At 36.9% G+C, this 18,888-nt stretch overlaps 1 protein-coding gene across 2 annotated transcripts in view; it reads right to left on the bottom strand.

The window, feature by feature from the left end:
• LOC309451565 (3',5'-cyclic-AMP phosphodiesterase 4D-like) overlaps positions 1–18,888 on the bottom strand; it is a 201,513-nt gene that overhangs the window by 71,926 nt on the left and 110,699 nt on the right. For both annotated transcript variants that reach the window (XM_082075317.1, XM_082075316.1), the window contains exon 2: positions 17,959–18,086. In XM_082075317.1, the coding sequence (XP_081931443.1) occupies positions 17,959–18,000 (42 nt within the window). In that variant the 5' untranslated portion in view covers positions 18,001–18,086. The remainder of the gene's footprint in view (positions 1–17,958; positions 18,087–18,888) is intronic.

The raw sequence follows: 18,888 nt of genomic DNA, 5'->3' as shown, positions 1-18,888 counted from the left end.
GCAGCGCAGGGCAGCAAAGATGATGAAGGGAGTGGAGAATCTACCTTATGAGAAAAGGCTGAGGGAGTTGGGTCTCTTTAGCTGGGAGAAGAGGAGACAGAAAAGTGACCTCATTAATGTTTATAAATATGTAAACGGTGAGTGTCAGGACAATGGAGTCAGACTCTTCTCAGTGACAACCAATGATAAGACAAGGGGCACTGGGTGCAAACTGGAGCATAGGAGGTTCCACTTAAATGTGAGAAGAAACTTCTTCATGGTTAGGGTGACAGAACACTGGAACAGGCTGCCCAGGGAAGTTGTGGAGTCTCCTTTTTTTGGAGATATTCAGTACCCGCCTGGACATGTTCCTGTGTAACCTGATCAAGATGTTCTTGCTCTGGCAGGTGGATTGGACTAGATGATCTTTTGAGGTCTGTTCCAATCCCTAACATTCTGTGATTCTGTGAGATGTCAGTACGTTATAACACCCTTTGTATGCTGCTGCTGCTACTACCCCGTTTCCCTGAAAATAAGGCCTACCCTGAAAATAAGCCCTAACATGATTTTTCATTATTTTTCAGGATGCTTGAAATATAATCCCTACTCCAAAAATAAAACCTAGTTTAATGAACTGTAGTTCATTAAAAACACAAAAGGTCAATTTAAATAGTGTCCAGACAGCTATACATGTAAAAAAGTAAGCAACTATTGGAGTAAAAATTAATATAAGACCCTGTCTTATTTTTAGGGAAACAGAATATGTACCTTCCCTATTTCAGCATGTTTGAATACGAAGTTAACCTGAAAATTTCTAAATTTATCTGAGCATTTGCAATTAGAGCTCCTTAGCAATTCAGTTCATCTCAAATCAGTAATATATACATTTCACATGAATCCAATTTAGATACTGCTTTGTAGGAAGTTTTATATTATGTTACCTGTATAATTTGACAATTGTATATATCAACAACAGCCAATCTCTACCCTGATATAAATAGATGGTGTTCGAAATATAATTTGCTTTCAAGTTGCAGTATACATGTACCAACAACTATACATATAGCCAATAGATTACACATATGTATTTTCCATTTTTAGCACTCACTGGTGTTCTCAATATCTTATAAACACTTGACTGTGCTTTGGAGAAGGCAGTCCAAGAGAACATATCATATTACCCCACAAATTTCAAGTAGTGAGGTTTTAAACTAAGTGTTTCTCATATTTCAGTTGCACAAAAAGGCCTCAGCTATCTGACAGTTTTAAGTGAAACATTTTAACTGAATGCCACTGGCCAGTCTAAGCCTTATGCTGACTTAAAGAGTAATGTACAGTTCTAATTGGAGTATGGCCACTTTTCCAAAGTGTTCTTTTGATTGAAAGGTATGTCAGTGGACTTCTAAATCCCAAATGTGAGCCACATTAATAGATTTTCTAGGGAAGCCTTCTTTAGACCTATACAGATTCAAACCTATGAGGCAGAAGAGTAAGAATCAAGAATAAACTAAAGGTTAACTAAAATTGAATTAAACTGTCTCATAATAGTATTTGTATAATAGAAGTATTATAGCACAAGCATATAATCAACTAGAGTACATGCAGCAGGCTTAAATCCATGCTCTTTGATGAGTGATTAAGCAACAGTGAATAAATAGTCAGAATCAAGCTACAAATAAACCTCTTTATTAAGCTTCTGTAAGCTTTTGCAAACCACATTAGGTTCAAGAGTTACAGACTCTGAATTTCTGACACAAGCAATAATAGCCTTAAGCATTGCACTCCAGTAGTGAAAGGGAGGAGTCTGGTAGCCCCATCTATTCAGCCTTGTGTAGGTTTTACGAAAATCTAATCATTGCTGCTCATGGTTATCTCACAGACAACTGTAATTGTACCTCTCAACTGATTAATACCCTTTTCTATAATTTTTAAGATTTCTATAAACAGAGATACACAGCACTTTTCAATTTAATGTCTTATCTGAAAGTAACTCACCATTTCCAGATTATTTTCCAGCTATTTTATACTTCTGAGTCTTAATGAAAAGATAAAAAAAGAAAGCTGAAATGTGTTTTTCACCATATGTCACAGTGAAAAGGGGAACATTTTCCTCCACTTCAGAAGTTCACATTAATTAAATAATGAAACAAATAAAAAAGAAAACACAGCTAAATGTCAACAGTTTTCATTTGCATGATAGTTGAAGTGCTCTCCTGTGTCAACATAAGGCTTCAATTATTTTCACACTGCATTACCTGTCATCTTTAATAAAAACTGGTCAAGCAGAGAGAGTTGCAGCATGTGCTGATTTTGGCAATGCCATATCAGCCTTTTATCCTAAGGCTTCCAAAAGTGCAGGACACAAGGAAAGTCTGCTCCAAAAACAAATTTTCTTTTCTGCAAATATTGGAAAACTTAAAAATAAAAAACTCTCTCCGAAGAGGACAGAATTGGGGTCATGCTGCTGCCACTATCATCCTAGATTCTTCTTCTTTGGAAAAAGAAAATAAATGGACACCTGAATTCTGGGATCATAACTGCCCATTTTGTATATGTTTAAATACAGTATCCCTTTATTCCAAAGCAACAAACAGAATTTACTCTGAGCATCTTCAACAAAACTTCCATAAGACATTTCCTTCCAAAAAGATAAAATTAATGGATTTAATTTGTTTTCCCCTAAAATGATCTGAATGAAAATGCGGTTATCATACCAAAAGAAAAGCCTCTTCACCTAAATTGTGGAATCACTTCAAATCCTAGACATTCTCCTCACTGCTTTACACACTTCATCATGCCACAAATCTCATTAGTCATACACAGAACTTTGAACACAGAAGTATAATATTTAATAAATATAAGCTTCTATGGCTGGTATCCTTAAATTGCAACACAATGAAAAAAAGATTGTGACTCTGGGCATATGTACAGAGGTGCTGGTTATTTACCTTCAACAGAATCCACACTCTTTGTGTCTACTTATAAAATTTCCTGCAGTTCTTAAATCACAAATTTAGTGCGTGAGCTCTGAATCTCCAGGAGCACTGAATCAGCACAGAGGAGCAGATTTTTGGCACATTGTAGAGTTCTGTATAGTGACTACAACTAAACACATAGGAAGGAACACCTCATCATGCTGTGTTCACCTGAGAATCAGGCAGTTAACTGCTAACATGACATTTCTCACAGCCAATAAATTAAAGTCTTTACAAATATAATCCATTTTACATCCATTGAACCCATTTAGTACAATAATATAACAAATTTATTTTTTCTAGAGATTTGTTATTTTAAAACACATTTTTGAAAAAGATCAATGTACTGTGGAGAGAGGAAGGGGAGGAGGTGGATTGTTAACCATTTGAGTAGGTTTGAGAGATAAAAATGTGCAAGTGCTGGACACAAATTTTTAGTGCCTTATTGGAGAGCTTGAGAAAAATTGCTTATCTCTGTCCATACAAACATCATCTATATTGACAGAAATTTAACCTACTGTGAAACTGGCACTATACAAACTCAGTGCCATAACTAAAAATATTGTCCTTTTCCAAAACTTTAGACATCTTCAGCAATAATATGCAGGCTTGCAGAAATGAAACGCTTAGAAAATCTCATATATCAACTTTTGCACTGTTAAAAATTTTGAGGCAAGGTTCTTTAAAAACACTGAACAGCAATGGGAAAAAAATCCACTTTTTTACTCCAAGAGAGGAATGTCAACAGTGTCAACTCCAGATGTCCTGTAATTATAAAGGATTTTTTTGTTATTTAACTTGTTGTTTTCATCTAACAATTTTTTTGGTAGTTTATTTTATATTTATGTTCCAATAAGAAATCCCAACTTTAAAAAAACAAAAACAAAACAAACATTTTCCCCCACTCTTCTGTTTACCAAATTTTATATTCAGCCATGCATCTTACCTTTACCACCTTTACTGAAGACACAGCTTCCTAGATTCTGTTCCAGCACTTTGAAAAACTTGCACTTTTTAGTACTTCATGAATGAGATAAATGGTTAGAAATACAGTTTGGTTTTTGAGTCTTCATCCTTCCCTGCTCCTGTTCCCTAATCCAGCCAACAAATTAAAGCCTTGTAGCCTTTAACTTTCAACTAAACAGCACACATCTTCAACTACATATGCCACTGCTACTGTCCCGTCCATAATTTCAGAGTTTCTCACACCCCTAATGAAAGGATGCTTACAATGTTATTTCTGTGTTGCCTTGGTGATGTCATTAATGTACTTTCGTTTCTATAGCACCCAGAAAGGAATTCTTACATCAGAGCAGATTAGTTGTTGTTTTGTTGTTTGTTTTTTTTTATAAAACTGGACATCTGTGATAGAGTTCTGTATAAGGAATAATACAAAAACATTGTTTTGCTGAGGTTTGTGTAAGGAAATTTTTATATAGCTATACCTCTGAGTTGTAACACCAAACTCCTTGCCTTGATCATTTCCACTCTGAAAGCACTTTTGTAACATGACTGTTTATTTTAAAGCCCCAGAAGGACTGGGGTCCAGTGGGGTGGGGTGGGGTGGGACAGGGAGACAAAGAGAGGGTAAATAATGCACAGAAAAAGGCAAAAGGCAGAAAGGAGTGCTAATGTTTGAAGCAGTTGCCAGTATCCTTGGTGCACAGGCTTGCATACACACCAGTGTATTGGAATTAAGAGTGTGTTAGCAAATTGTTCACTCTATGATGCTTGAAGAGGCGCTATACCAGCATCCTTTCCCTTCCCCTCCCCCACTCCTATTCTTGGAAGTAAGGAGAGACTATTGGACTCTCTGAAATAACCCCAGCAACATCTGTAGCTTTCACGTCTCCTTCAGACTTTTCAGAATGAACAAGACTGAAAGAATATGATGCTCATTCTCCTTGTAATACAACTGTTCCCTTCTTGTGAAAACATTGACAGTGTGTCATTAATAGGACTACAGTCCCTGGCTGAAGAGACAGTTTTGCTTATGTATCTGCTCTAAAAAATACCCAAAGACATCACACAATGATTTTTAAAGCTAACTTGCACACTTCTCCCCTTCTTACTGACTCATACATAAGGCTGGTAGGGGAGAAGATAAGATTTTGTGAACAGCATTACTATTGATTTAGATACAGTCATCTGTTCTACATCTTTTCTTTAGCTTCATGTTGTCCTGCCATTTAGATTTCTTTGGCTGAGAATGCACCTAACTGAACATCAGCATGCAGGAACTTATTTTAGGTAGAACACAGCAATTAAAAAAGATAAACAACAAAGGAAGGGAGACAATCCTTTTGGCATCAACTTTATATCCATCCTACAAAAGTACGTTGGGCATTCAGTTGTGCATCTTCTGCTTATCACAACTAGGCAGCAAGTAGGGAAATGGTATTTTTGCCCTTTTAGAATGAAGATTATGGGTTTATAAAACTTTATCATTCCCAGCAAAGACACCTGTTTAAAGCTGCATAGGGGTTTTCAAGGCTATGTAAAGTGTACCTTCTGTCACAAGTTGCTCCCTTTCTTTTCTGTAATATGCCAAATAAGGTACCTTACCAGACCCTTTACAAAAGCAATAAATCAAGACCTTCAAGGTATATTGTAAAGCCAACAGACACTTTTCCTCAGTGGTTTTGTTCCAAGGGAAACAAAGGGAAACTTTCAGCTCTGTGAAAGTATTTTGGCATTCTTGACCATATGTTATTTACTTTACTGAACTATTAAATTTTTGTTTCTCCTCGGTGATACTGTGATGCATGAATTGTATCATATTTATTCTTTCAGTTTATGCATCATAGCTAGATTTCAATACTCCTGGAGCCAAAATAAAGTGCTCTCTCCCAGACTCACTACTTTTACTGTGGCTTCTCTATTACATGTCTATTCATTTATTCAGCCTTAAAAAGGGGTATTTTTGTTTCTTTGTTTGGTTTGGATTTGGTTTGGTTTTTTAATTACTTCGCACTTATAATTTAGGGGGATTGCTCATTGAAAAACACAAGAGGAGAGGTTAGAGTTAAAAGAGCCACAAACAGAAACTAGGAGAGTAGAAAGAATTGTTATGCAGTGAGAAACAGAACAGGAACATATGGTTAACTAAAGGAAAAATGAACAGAGATTTAGTACTTGTGAACAGTAGGGGGAGGAAGGGGAAGGCATGATTAGGGAAGAAATATGAAATATATTTGTTACCTAATTTGCCTTCCATTTTATCTTGACTATTCTGCTGTCTGTTAAAGTCCATTAGGCGGCAACTCAGCAAATGACATTCTGGTCAGCACAAGCTAATTAACTAAGCTAATTAACTAACATATATTTAATTCTAACTAGATTTTTTGAGGAATGGGGGAGAATCTCAGTTTCTCTTTCTCTTTTCCATATGCACACACTTTTCCACAAATATAAAATCCTATATTTGAAGAAAATGAGTGAAGATTTAAGACATACTCAGCCACAGTTAGCATGTTGAGTCTTGAAATTGGAACAATCAAAACATGCAGTTTATTTTCCTGGGGAATTATGCAAGTCACACTTCATTCACTGTGCAGTACGCTTGAGATTGATGATCTTGCCATGACAATATATAAGCTTTAGAGTTCCAGTTTCTAACTCTGCTGCTGACAATTCATCCAAGAGCATAGCGTTGTAGATTATTTAATGTAACAAACCAGGAATGAAAGAAACAGTAGAGAACATTGCCATTTGAAAATCGGAAAAAGGTAGGAAATTCACATCTCCAAAATATATTTTGTGAAGGCTGTAGGGAATGTTAATAGTTCCCATGTTATTAGCTATTCAAAAGGTGCAAGACAACAGTGTATAAATAAACTTGGCAAACAAAGTAATTGAAATAAATTGCAGAAATGTGGTAGTTTCAGTTTTTGTTCATCCACAGAGGAATTGTGAAGTGCTGACTTGTAGTTGAGTAGATCACATCTGTTGTCTGTTACTTAAATTACTTTATTTAAATCTTTGTACCAAAGTGCAGACAAAAAATAAGAAGCAATCATGAAAATAGCAGATGTTGTAAAATAGCAACAGTTCTGATCGGACTTCTGATCCAGTACCCAGTCAAGGAAATATAAATGGTTAACTGAGACTGCATCACCACGCAAGGTACTTCACAACCAAGTACATCAGATAGTTTTATGATGCTTACAGCTGAATAGTTTATGGGAACAGTAGTACCACTCCTTAGTGAAGACCCTCTTGACCCTCATCACAGCGTGGATACTCATTTGATACAAAAGTAATTTTCAGTCTTGAAACAAAGAATCTGAAGAATTTCGTGTTTTAAACTGATTCTGTATGGAAATGGAGTGAATTGCTAGATTACGTGTAGAGTGAGATGCCAGAACAGCCTGTAAAGAAATTTGGAGAAAAGTTCAAGCACAGCCTTAACATCATGCTGGTTTTGTGATGGTCACCTCCACACCCCCTCACTCAGGTCTTACTAGAAAAACACACATTCTCTACAAATCATTATGATTCACTACTTTATCTCATCTCATTTTCCAACATAGTGTCTCTCCTAAACCAATCCCTTTCGGGGACAGAGAAGCTGCCATTTTAAGAGATGAACACAGAAAGCCTAATTTGCTCTATCAAGAGATGATCCTTAAGTAACACTACTAGGACTGAGAGCATTGCTTTATTTTGAAAACTGTGTAGCAAAACTCTGGAGACTTGAGCCTTTACTGTCCAGATTGTGCCACTGAACTGGTTTCCTATGAAGAGACTAACAGCTGAAAATCATTTCTAGAAGGAAGTTTTGAAAGGGACCAAGAAAACTAGCATTTTATTTATTGAAACGAAACAACCAAAGAAGGCATAATTAAGTGCCTGTATATACATAACAATTTGATTAAAATTTTTCCTCACTATCTATGTATAAAGTCTCCATCTCCCACCCTAGTTCATTTGCTGTTGCATTGACTTACAGAGACTATTGTTACTAAGCAAGATCTAAGTCTTAGGATGTGTCATGTACTGTAGATATAGATTCCCACTGGGAAATCAATCATATGCAATGTTCTGCCCCAGAAAGAGATGGAAGTTGGCTATTGTTAGGGAGTGGACTATCTTAGCTTATTGTAACTTCCTTAACAGCTATTGAGTGACATTATTTATAAAGTACATGCAGTGGAAAGAATATAGACAAGAGCGTAATAACCTCTGTATATGTTTCAAACTTTATTTAAAAAAGTCAAATAAAAACTCACCAATATATTTACCTAACAGAGAAATTGGGCAGTATTACCTCTATTTCTTTTCAGCAATTCACTTATGTTTTGAAGTTAGACTCTGTAATACAAGATTTTTCAGAAGAAATACAGCATATACAATGAAAAAATATTTCCTGTATCTCAGGCAAAATTTGATGTTTTTCTCAAACCCTTAGTCAAAAAAACAGACTACGTCAATTCATTTTTTAAAATTGTGTTGCAGCTATAGTTTGTATTTATTTAAGAGCATGCAAATTACCTAAGTGTCACTTTGATATTGCTGCATTGTTGTGGGTTTTTTTTCATGTGGGCTTTATTTTTTTATTATTTTGTTTTTATTATTATTATTACATTTTACAGCAAATGTCCAATTAGGACAATGTTATATGATCTAGTAAGACAGCTGACAGAAATTGACTCAGTTTATGTATTGTAATGGATTAATTATTTTGGATATTGCATAATTGCCTTCATTACCTTTCTGGATCTTACACAGGAAAGGAAGATGACTGGTCTAACATGCTATGTGAGACCCAAATAATGTTCTAAACCAGCAGGTAGGACCATGAAATAACTATAAGCAAGTCAAAAAAGCATAGGTGCAAGGCAACACCTAGGAACCTGGAGCAACTGCAAAGCTTGAAAGTTATACCAAAGAAAGCCTGGTATTCAGGTGGGCCACATATCATAGTGAAATTCCACCAAATTTAAGAACTTCCATTATTTTATATTCTGAAAAAGAAAACCTGAAATCATTAGTAAGTGAGCCTGTCAGTAGAGTATCAGAAGACACGTTATTTGAAACCTGACAAAGACCTTTTTTCACTGAGATGAAAAATGAATGATACTCTCAAGTACTTTAAAATCCACAGGTATTTTCATTTAACTCTACAGAATTGTTACTGAGTAAATTAGTATTAATTCAACATGCAGATTATAAAAAGATTACAGAAACCTGTTTCCTAAATATAATCATCAAAGGGATTTAATGAAAAGCAGAACTCCAGAACTTGGACATTTTCTTCCTTTTTTGAAGCTGGATTTTGGTCAAAATCATATCAAAGTTAAGGGAGAGAGAGAGAGAGAAGAAATGGACAAACCATATTTTCTCAGATCCTACAGTGCTTAAGGAAATAGGCAAGAACATGAAGATTTAACCAGAACTTCCATGGATATTACTAAGTTTCCCAGCCTCAAACCAACAGAAGCATCTGGCCAGGTGCTGCAGATCATGCAGCTTCCCTGTCCATACGCTGACAGGAGAAGAGTTTGCAGTGTTCCATCTGAGATGCTATGTAAGGTAACCAGACTCAAGTCACTCTGAATGTAATGCACTAGGTGACAGAAGGCTAATACTTTGTAGAAAAGCAAGTTTGCTATTAGCTTCTTTCAGGAATGTATTTGAAATTTTTTTAAATTGAACTACATACTCATTTAAGGAAAGCTGATCACCATTTTTTTCCATGTAAGTCTTCCTGATGTACAGTTTTAGCTTGTAGTTTCTTCATTTCTAGGCCGTATACTTATGTGTGTAGACATGTACGTATACACAGGTACAAGATGAGATATATTGCACGTGTCACAAGTAAAAAACATGTACAGGTTATAAGAAAAAATAGCTCATTTTGTACATACAACCACAAATGTTTCTGAAGCCACTGCTAAAGGAACACAACATAAAGTGTAAAACTCCAGTAGCAAGGAAGCAGTCTAAGAGTTCAGGGTAAGTCTTAATTCTTAATTTACCGCTTTTGTCAGCCTACTCAAGCTCTAATAATATTCAACTGTTACTCAAATTTTGCTTCAAATTCTTCATGCCTCCTGTTGCTGTGAGTGGCCAAAGTGCAGTAATCCTTGCTATGAAATTATTTGTGTTTTTCCATAACAACCTGGATGAAACCGTTTCCATTTTCCATAAAAAAAATCTAACAAATTATTCTGCCACTAACTACAACTTCTGTTCCTTTACAAACATCCTCCATTTGACAGCTTCTTACCACTCTTTAATACTCTTAACACTTACATCTATCATAATTCCAAATGCTTGACATATATATTTCCATTAAAATTATTTAATATTTATACTGCGAGTATGCCAAGAACCTCATCATGCCAGAGAATCAGCAGTCATTGCAGGCACTCTGACAGATACAGAGGTATTGACTGTAACAACCTGCAATATAAAATGGTAAGTGAAAGATAAGTAGGGAAGGAATGTACTTCAGGAAAGGAATTAGACAATATTGCATTTCCCTCCATATATAGTGTGCATCAGTCACATGCTAGTTTCCCTAATGTGCCCCTCCCTCTAGTAGCATCAGCCAGTCTTCTCCTAGTCACCAAAATTTGTTCTGAAAAGGGGAACAAGATACAGTGATCACGAAGTGAAGATTGTGAAAGACCACCTTCATATTTGAGGGAAGAACGGTGTGAAGAAACTCAGTTGTGGGTTAGAAATATACAGTAATAAATAAGTGAGGAAGAAAAGTAGGGGGAGACCATGTTGTTTGAATCTCTAACATGACTATTTATTAATTACATTATCCACCATCTTCATGCTTTTCCTCTACTCCTCCCCTGACCACCAGACTTCTTTAGTGTGAAGTGCAATGTGTGAAGTCCTGTTCTTAACAGTCTTTCTTCCTAATTCATCTGCTCCAGGTCCTCAGTCATTTCAGCTTCCTCCCTTTCCTTTCCTTTCCTTTCCTTTCCTTTCCTTTCCTTTCCTTTCCTTTCCTTTCCTTTCCTTTCCTTTCCTTTCCTTTCCTTTCCTTTCCTTTCCTTTCCTTTCCTTTCCTTTCCTTTCCTTTCCTTTCCTTTCCTTTCCTTTCCTTTCCTTTCCTTTCCTTTCCTTTCCTTTCCTTTCCCACTGCATTTCATTTAAGTTTGCACTTTTTAAGGTAAGTGTATTCACTTATAGTCATAGAGGGGATCTTCAGGTTCATTTAATTTTATTTTCATGGCTGTAGTAGATTATTACAAAGGTGAGAGCAGTTTCCCTCAAACAGCAAAAACAAGAGGGCTGGAGCTGGTTTCAGTGAACAAGAACAGGTTTTGCACAGTTAGTAAGCAGTGAAACACAGAAATACATATAAATCTGAAACAAATGGCTGAGATTTCCCAGCCCTTCCCATGGAACAGGGCCTGACTGATCCACTGTGCCTTTTACAGACAGCCTGAGTTGCAGCACTGGTTAGAAGTATAAAAGTAATCTGTATTGCTAGGAAGGTACAGCCTTACATGTAGACAATTATCATTGAAGACAGGAAGAACTGGGACACAGATGCCAGTGACACAAATGTGCAACAACTCCAAAAAGTAAAGATTCAGCTACAATTCAAGGGTTTACTAATGTACCAGAGCTGTAAAATTCTCTGTCGGACACACTCATACCATTAAGAGAATGCTTCTGTTGATATAATTTAAACTAAATTATTGTTATTGGCCCACAGATTATTTTTTAAATCTGCATAATTATGGATGACATTTGAGTTGCAGGTTAGGCTTGTTATGCTCCTTAGCATACAGGCAGGAGTATTTGCATATTCCAAAAGAGTGCAGTTGTAAGTCATAAACTTCTAAGTACTTCCCAAGCCTGAGACAACGATATAAGGCTTGCTTCAAAAAGGCTGGAACTTAGTCAAGAAGGTAGGCAGGAGATGAACCAGAAGATGAGTCATGAAAAAAAGAAGAGAGAATGATGACAAAAGTGTGTGCATTAATGTCAAAAATATCAGAGACAGAAGGAAGAAAAGCATGGAGAACAGATTCTGAGATCTGATCAGAATAGCATGGCTGGAAACATTAGTCGGAACATCCATGAAAGACTAGAGAGGGTGGAAGACAGAAAAGAAGAAATTCAGGATGAGTGGGAGGAAAAAAACACATTTGCAATTTCTTTGTCAGGAATACAACAGTATCTTCATGCTATAAAACCTTTTCTCTCTCTTCAAAAGATAATCCCACAATTAGAAGGAAATAATCAAATGTGCATATTTAAACACAGTAAATTAATCCAAAACAATTTAATCAGCAGCAATTGACTATTAAATTTATTAGAGGTCACATCCAGCCATTCTTTCTCATACCGGACTCTCACCACAGACATAAAAGTTTCTAACTTCTGTAGAAAGAATGTTAGAAAACACGCAGAAAGGGTTAAAGTTGCTCCAGGCATTACATACTCTTTTTACAGGCATTTCCTGTGCATCAGCTGCTGCTTTGCTTAAGGGAACTTGCTGCTTAGAATGTCTATTCTTATCAGGCATCCACAGGAACTGCCATTAAGGAAAAAGCAGGACCACTGAACGAGCTTCAAATTGCCCTTTAGCAATGTCCTGCCTTTGCTTTTCCTATCCCTCCTTTCCTTTGCAAAGGTTCTATTACAGATGGAGAGATGGAAGAATGCAAAGAACATCAAATGTAATTGCCTCCCATTAATAAAGAATGGTTAGTCCAGGCAGCCTCCCTCTAAATATCCTTCTATCAGCTAACAAATGGACCTAATTATTGGCAATGAGAGAAAAATCAATTTATTCAGAAGTAATGCAAATTCATTACAAAAAATGTTTCTGGAACACTGCAAGCTTCTCCCATTTATGTTGACAAATTTCCTCCTTAAAACTATTGACATAAAGAAAGGATTGCTGTCTGACAAAACTGCCCTTTAAGAGAAAAGGGCCTGGAATTGAACTGATCTGCAATTCCTTCACACTCTCTGCAGAGAACTACACCACTCTACTCTTTGGTGTTGAGTATCTTACTCTATCGCTGAATAGCTATTCTAGCTGCTGGGCAGAGGAGTGTACTGGATTTGGTTGGGGTAGAGAAGATTATATTTCCTTTTCCTGACCATGTGCTTACAGGAGGAATGGCGGATAAAGAGCCCCTGGTTCTTGTCATCTTTCTGAGTCATAATTTAAACAGAAATGAGCATAGGAATAAAGGAAGTATTTAACTTCCTCTTCACTCCCCCACATCATAAGCAAAGGTTATGACAGTCTAGCCTTAAGTACTTTGGCTGAAAACATCTCAGTGAGTCAGCTGTTTGCAAATAGCTCTCCACCTTCCTTTGCACTTCATCTCTACGGGTGCTCCATGTTTGTTTTGCATTCACATGAGTTCCAACCCACCTTCCCCTGCTCCGTCTTCTGCGTGCAGCTAAACTCGTGGAAGCTTTGCTGCAGTCTGTGTGAGCATTCCCTTTTGAGGTCCATCACCTTTTGATCCCATCAGTAGTCACAACTGTGCTTTTAATGTTTTCATCATAGAATAAGACAGCCATTTGTCTCCTTCTAGTGATCTTAGTTTATCCAAAAGTTATAGCTGTTGAAAATACACCTTTTATATGTAATACGTTTATGAAATTCAAAACAGTCTCACACTTTAGGTTTTACAGATATTTTTAAGTTAAAGGGCTGACCAAATACTGTTGAAGCATGCAGCAGCTTTTGTTCTTTACAACAGCATAAGTGCTCTAATTTTGTTTTGTGCCTGCCACTCGTGTTGTTGTTGAAGCTGTTGAAATTCCACAGTTTAAACAGGCCCAGTTGCTAAACATATCCTCTTGGTTGGTTCATTTTCTTGCAATATAGTTACTTTCTGATTTCACAAGAGTTGACTCACTTCTGACACAATGTTCCAAGATGAACACCCACACAATGAAACATTCAGACTTTATTCTTTTTTCCACATACACTAGCACTCTCATCACCTGAAAGTAGAAGCTTACTTCCTCTAGCTGACCAAATATGCCTCCAGTATGCTCCCGCAGAAATCTAGTTTTTATAGTATTCTATTGAAAAGTTATTTACTATTGAGAGTGCAAAAATTATCAGGAAAGCTGTGCTAATTTAATTCAAGACAGCTGAAAGTTTGATTAAAAAAAAAAAAAAGTATTTCATCATGCTTTTTGATAAAGAACAAATTATGTTGAATTTTTTAAAGCTGTCTGTAGGTAGAAACACCTTGGCTTGTTCACCTAGTTATTAAAATAATATGAAACCCTTCTGAAACACAAATAATGAACTTCAGTGTTTTATTATGAAATTATTCAATAAAGTTCCTTTCCATAGCTGATCAGTACTAACTAAAACCCCTATCCTATACTAGAATTAACTTTACAAGAGGTGGGGAGAGGTAGCAGAGAGAACCAAATTCGACAGAGGGAGTGAGGGAAAGAACAACATTTAGCTGTAATTTCAGAAGTACCAGATGGTAAGTCATGGAAGTTAAAGCAATAAAACACCTAGAATATTCTAAGCAGTTTGGACTCCAGAAAAAATAGATTTTTCAGAAAAGGAGGAATTTATTTATAAGGAAATAATTTAAAGAAACAAAAAGCTACCTAAGGAAACTGAGAGGGACTAGACATAGTATGCACAGATTGAAAGGACATAAATGAAGAGATTCTCACTGAATGCTTGAGCGAGCACGAAAGACCTGACAAGCATTTAAACCTTTATTACAAAACAGAGTTAATTGTAACTCCATGGGTTACCAACAGCTAGGGAGAGGGCAGAGCACTGGCAGGATTGTACTGTGCTGAGAACATGAAGTACAAAGCAATGGAATCTTTTTAAGATTATTCAGTTAATTTATGACATTTTTACTTATTCATTAGATGGTCTTTTAGCAGAGTAACTGGTCTGGCAGGTCATGGAGAACTGGACAATGCAAATTCAAATTGACAGACATGTAGGAAGATGGAAGACTTGATGTCACCATCATGTGATATGGAATCTCTGGCTCTACTCAACAAGTATGATGAGGCACTTTTCCAAAGTCACTTTTGTTCAAGAAGTGTCACTATATCCCCCTGTGCACCCTCAGCAAGTTGTTTGATGACACCAAGCTGAGTGGTACAGGTGACATGCCTGAGGGACAGGATGCCATTCAGAGGGACCTGGACAAGCTCAAGGAATGGACACATGTGAACATCAGGAGATTCAACAAGGCCAAGTGCAAGGTCCTGCACCTGGGTTGGATGGTGGTGACACCCCGGTATCAATACAGGCTGGGAGATGAAAGGACTGAGAGCAGGCCTGCAAAGAAGGACTTGGGGGTACTGATGGGTGAAAGATTGGACATGAGCTGGCAATGTACACTTGAAACCCAGAAGGCCAATTGTATCTTGGGCTGCATCAAAAGGAGCATGGCCAGCAGGTTAAGGGAGGTGATTCTACACCTCTTCTCTATTCTGGTGAGATCCCACCTGGAGCCCTGCATCCAGCTCTGGAGCCCTCAGTACAGGAAAGACCTGGACCTGTTGGAGAGGGGCCAGAGGAGACCACAAAAATGATCAGCAGGATGGAACACCTCTCCTGTGAGGACAGGCTGAAAGAGTTGGGGTTTTTCAGCCTGGAGAAGGCTCTGGGGAGACATCGAGGCCTTTCAGAACTTTAAAGGAGCCTATAGGAAAGATGGAGACTGACTTTTTAGAAGGGCATGTTATGAGAGGACAAGGGGTAATGGTTTTAAACTAGAAGAGGGAGACTCAGACTAGACATGAGGAAGAACATTTTTACAATGAGGGTGGTAGAATACTGACACAGGTTGCCCAGAGAGGTCATAGATGTCCCACCACTTGGAGACATTCAAGGCCAGGCTGGACCGGGCTATGAACAACCTGATCTAGTTGAAAATGTCCCCGTTCATTGCAGGAAGATTGGACTAGGTGAGCTTTGAAGGTCCCTTCCAGCCCAAATTATTCTGTGATTCTGTGAGCAGTAGTCAAGGATTCATTTGAACAGCATGCTACCAAATATCTTAAAGTTTCTTAGGGTTAACATATTTTGCAATTTAGAAACAACAAACAAACAGTACAAAATAGTTTATACACCCCATTTAAAGAAAAATAGCCAGAGGTGGTTATGATTAAGTTCATACAGCAAGATGTGCTAGGATTTAACACTAAGAATAATGAAGTCTGCTTTGTAGTTTAAAAGATTCTCTTTCAGGTCCTAAAACATTCAATATGTTTATTGAGCTTTTAGAACTTAATTTCACAAAATATATACTAGGATGTTCGTAGTAAAATACGAAGATCCTTTGAATCAATAAAGATGAATATATTTGATAGAAACTCATTCTGTTGATTTAAACTGAAACAATGCTGGTCTTCCCCAAATGTGACCAGCTCACACTAGATCAGCTAACATTAAAATTTTATGCTTTGTCATCTCTTAAAAATTTTATAGACAGTAATTCCTCAGCAGGTTGGACAACAGCAACAGAATAGCTTTATTAGGCACTCTGAATACCTATCTTCAATTGAGACATACCCGGCTGTTTATTTGATCCATGTATGAAACTGTGGCACCATAATGAATTCAGCAATACTTCTGTCACTTTCCCACCATGGCTATACATAAGCTGATAATACGTACAGTACATGAATAATATGTAATGATAATATGTACATTACATGAAATAAATAAATAAATTAAATAAAACAAACAAAAACAAATAAACAAAACAAAAAATAACAACAAAATAAAGTATTTTCTTTTTAACAAATTCTTAAGAAAAAGCCAAAAAGAGCAACTGCTCCCAATAGCCAGGAGCCCAAACCAATACAGCCTGGCAGATTCAGAAAGCTCCACAGCAAGCCCTATCATAGATGTCTGCACTGTCTTCCCACATCTAAGAGAACAGGGAGGAACTTGAGCAATTCTGGATAAACTCAACCAGGCTCATGCTCTTGGTCCAACAACTAATCCCACTGGATCGGGAAACTGAGGCAGTAAAGGGGAGAAGGAAGGAGGTACACCAAGGCATTAGTAGCAACAAAGAGGAGACAGCAGTCTCAGCGTCATTACAGACCATGGTGGAAAATAATAATGGGAAAACAAAGCATCACGATGGGGAGTGGTTCAGAATTCTTCTCATGTGAACTTGGTTTACATACAAGCTAGAAGTCCCTCAAAAACCAGGGAAATACAACTGTACCTTCTCTCTTTGTAGATACAGTGTCCTTGTAGAAGCAATAACTTTTTTTTCCTGTTACTACTCATCAAAGCACTTAAATAAAATGTCCTGTCTATTAGCAGAATGGACATATTCAACAGCTTAAACTTAACAGTAATATATGAGAAAGGACCATTCATTTCTTGTCTGTGCCTGTAAGGTAGAGTCATTGATATATAATACTGTATATTAATGTTTTTCCATGAGCATCTGGAAGACAGAAAAGGCTACAGCAGCATCCAAACCTCTCTGTTTCAGTAGTACTCTTAGATACACAGGACGAAAAACCATCACAAAGACCACAAAACAAACAAAACTAAGCCTCATCCAAATCTGTGTATATATTACTACCACATTGTCTCATTGGTCTCCTGGAGCACTACACAGTCAACATTTCAACAATGCATTATTAAATCGACTGTGTTCCCTGATACTAACATCAGTGCAGGGGAATACATTTATGAAGAAGTACATTATAGATAATATCTAAGCTTACATTTCAATGAATACTCCAGAAAAAAAAATAATTTTTAATAGCTCTGTGTAAAATACATTCTGAGACATGAATGTCTCAACGAAAAAAACTCACTCAAAAACATACCTCAGTTCAAAATCTTGTATCTGTGCAAGTCACACATTTATTTAGGCTGCAGATACAAGAATAGGCTACAACCAACAAAGAATTTATCACAATTGCTGTCCTAGTCAGAAAGTGGTATTGATAGGCTAACACAGCACAGAAGCAGCATGAAAGAATATTGATGATAAAAACAGTAGCAGGGAAAAGAAAACCTTCTACTCACACTTTTGCTCCTCCCATGTAGAGTACAGGTATTCTTGTTCATGGTGACTCTATAACTTAATCAGAAGTGTTCTGCAGGTTTCACAGGAGAGGTTTTATGCCTTGACCATCCAAATACCCGCTGTTATACTGAAAAGAAATCAATTTATCCTGTTAGAATCAGGGTCTTCACAAGCTGTACAACATCCAGGCATAAGACATTGCTTCCATGTATGAAAGCTGCAAACAGTCTAACATCCAGTAGAGCAGATGTTTCACATATCACTAAATCATACAAAACATACAGTTACCCTGAGCCATACAACAAGCATATCCATGAACAGCGTATGCTTCCAGTCAACAGCAAGTGCATGCCAACCCAAACAGTTACAAAAGGTTATACACTTCTGAGGCAGGGCTTTTTGGCACAGTTATTTAAGTATTGGCAGTAGTGTTTGTAATATTGAAATGAGACTTATTGGTATTTTTAGTAGTTTTCTCAATGTGGGGGAAACTATTGACTAGTATACTACTCAGACCTGGAAATATATGTTAAATTTAGGGGAAGAAGGTCAGCTAGAGTAGTTTTCAAACCTAGGTACATAAGGATGCTTAAACTAGAACTTGGAGTACTTTCATATAGTTTTCAGTTAGACAAATTGGTCTTTGTATTATTATAATAATAACTAAGCAAAAGCCATAGCAACACATGATGGTATGACATGGCAGCTTTGAAAAGCAACATATATCAGCCTCTGGGTAAGTGCACAGCAGTAATCCTGGAAGAGGAGAGTTAAAAGGAAATCCATATGCTCCAGGATCAGGCAGTTGAAAGATTTATATTCTCATTTGGGCCAGGTACATATCTGCACACTTTTTTTTCTTTTTTTCCTTAGCTCTGTCAGACAAAGATGAGGTAAAGTGCAATATCTGACCAACAGAGCTGTTCTAG

The sequence above is a fragment of the Streptopelia decaocto genome (genome assembly GCF_964273445.1).
Source record: "Streptopelia decaocto genome assembly, chromosome: Z".
NCBI lineage: Eukaryota > Metazoa > Chordata > Aves > Columbiformes > Columbidae > Streptopelia > Streptopelia decaocto.
This window is presented reverse-complemented; position numbering and strand designations above follow the sequence as displayed.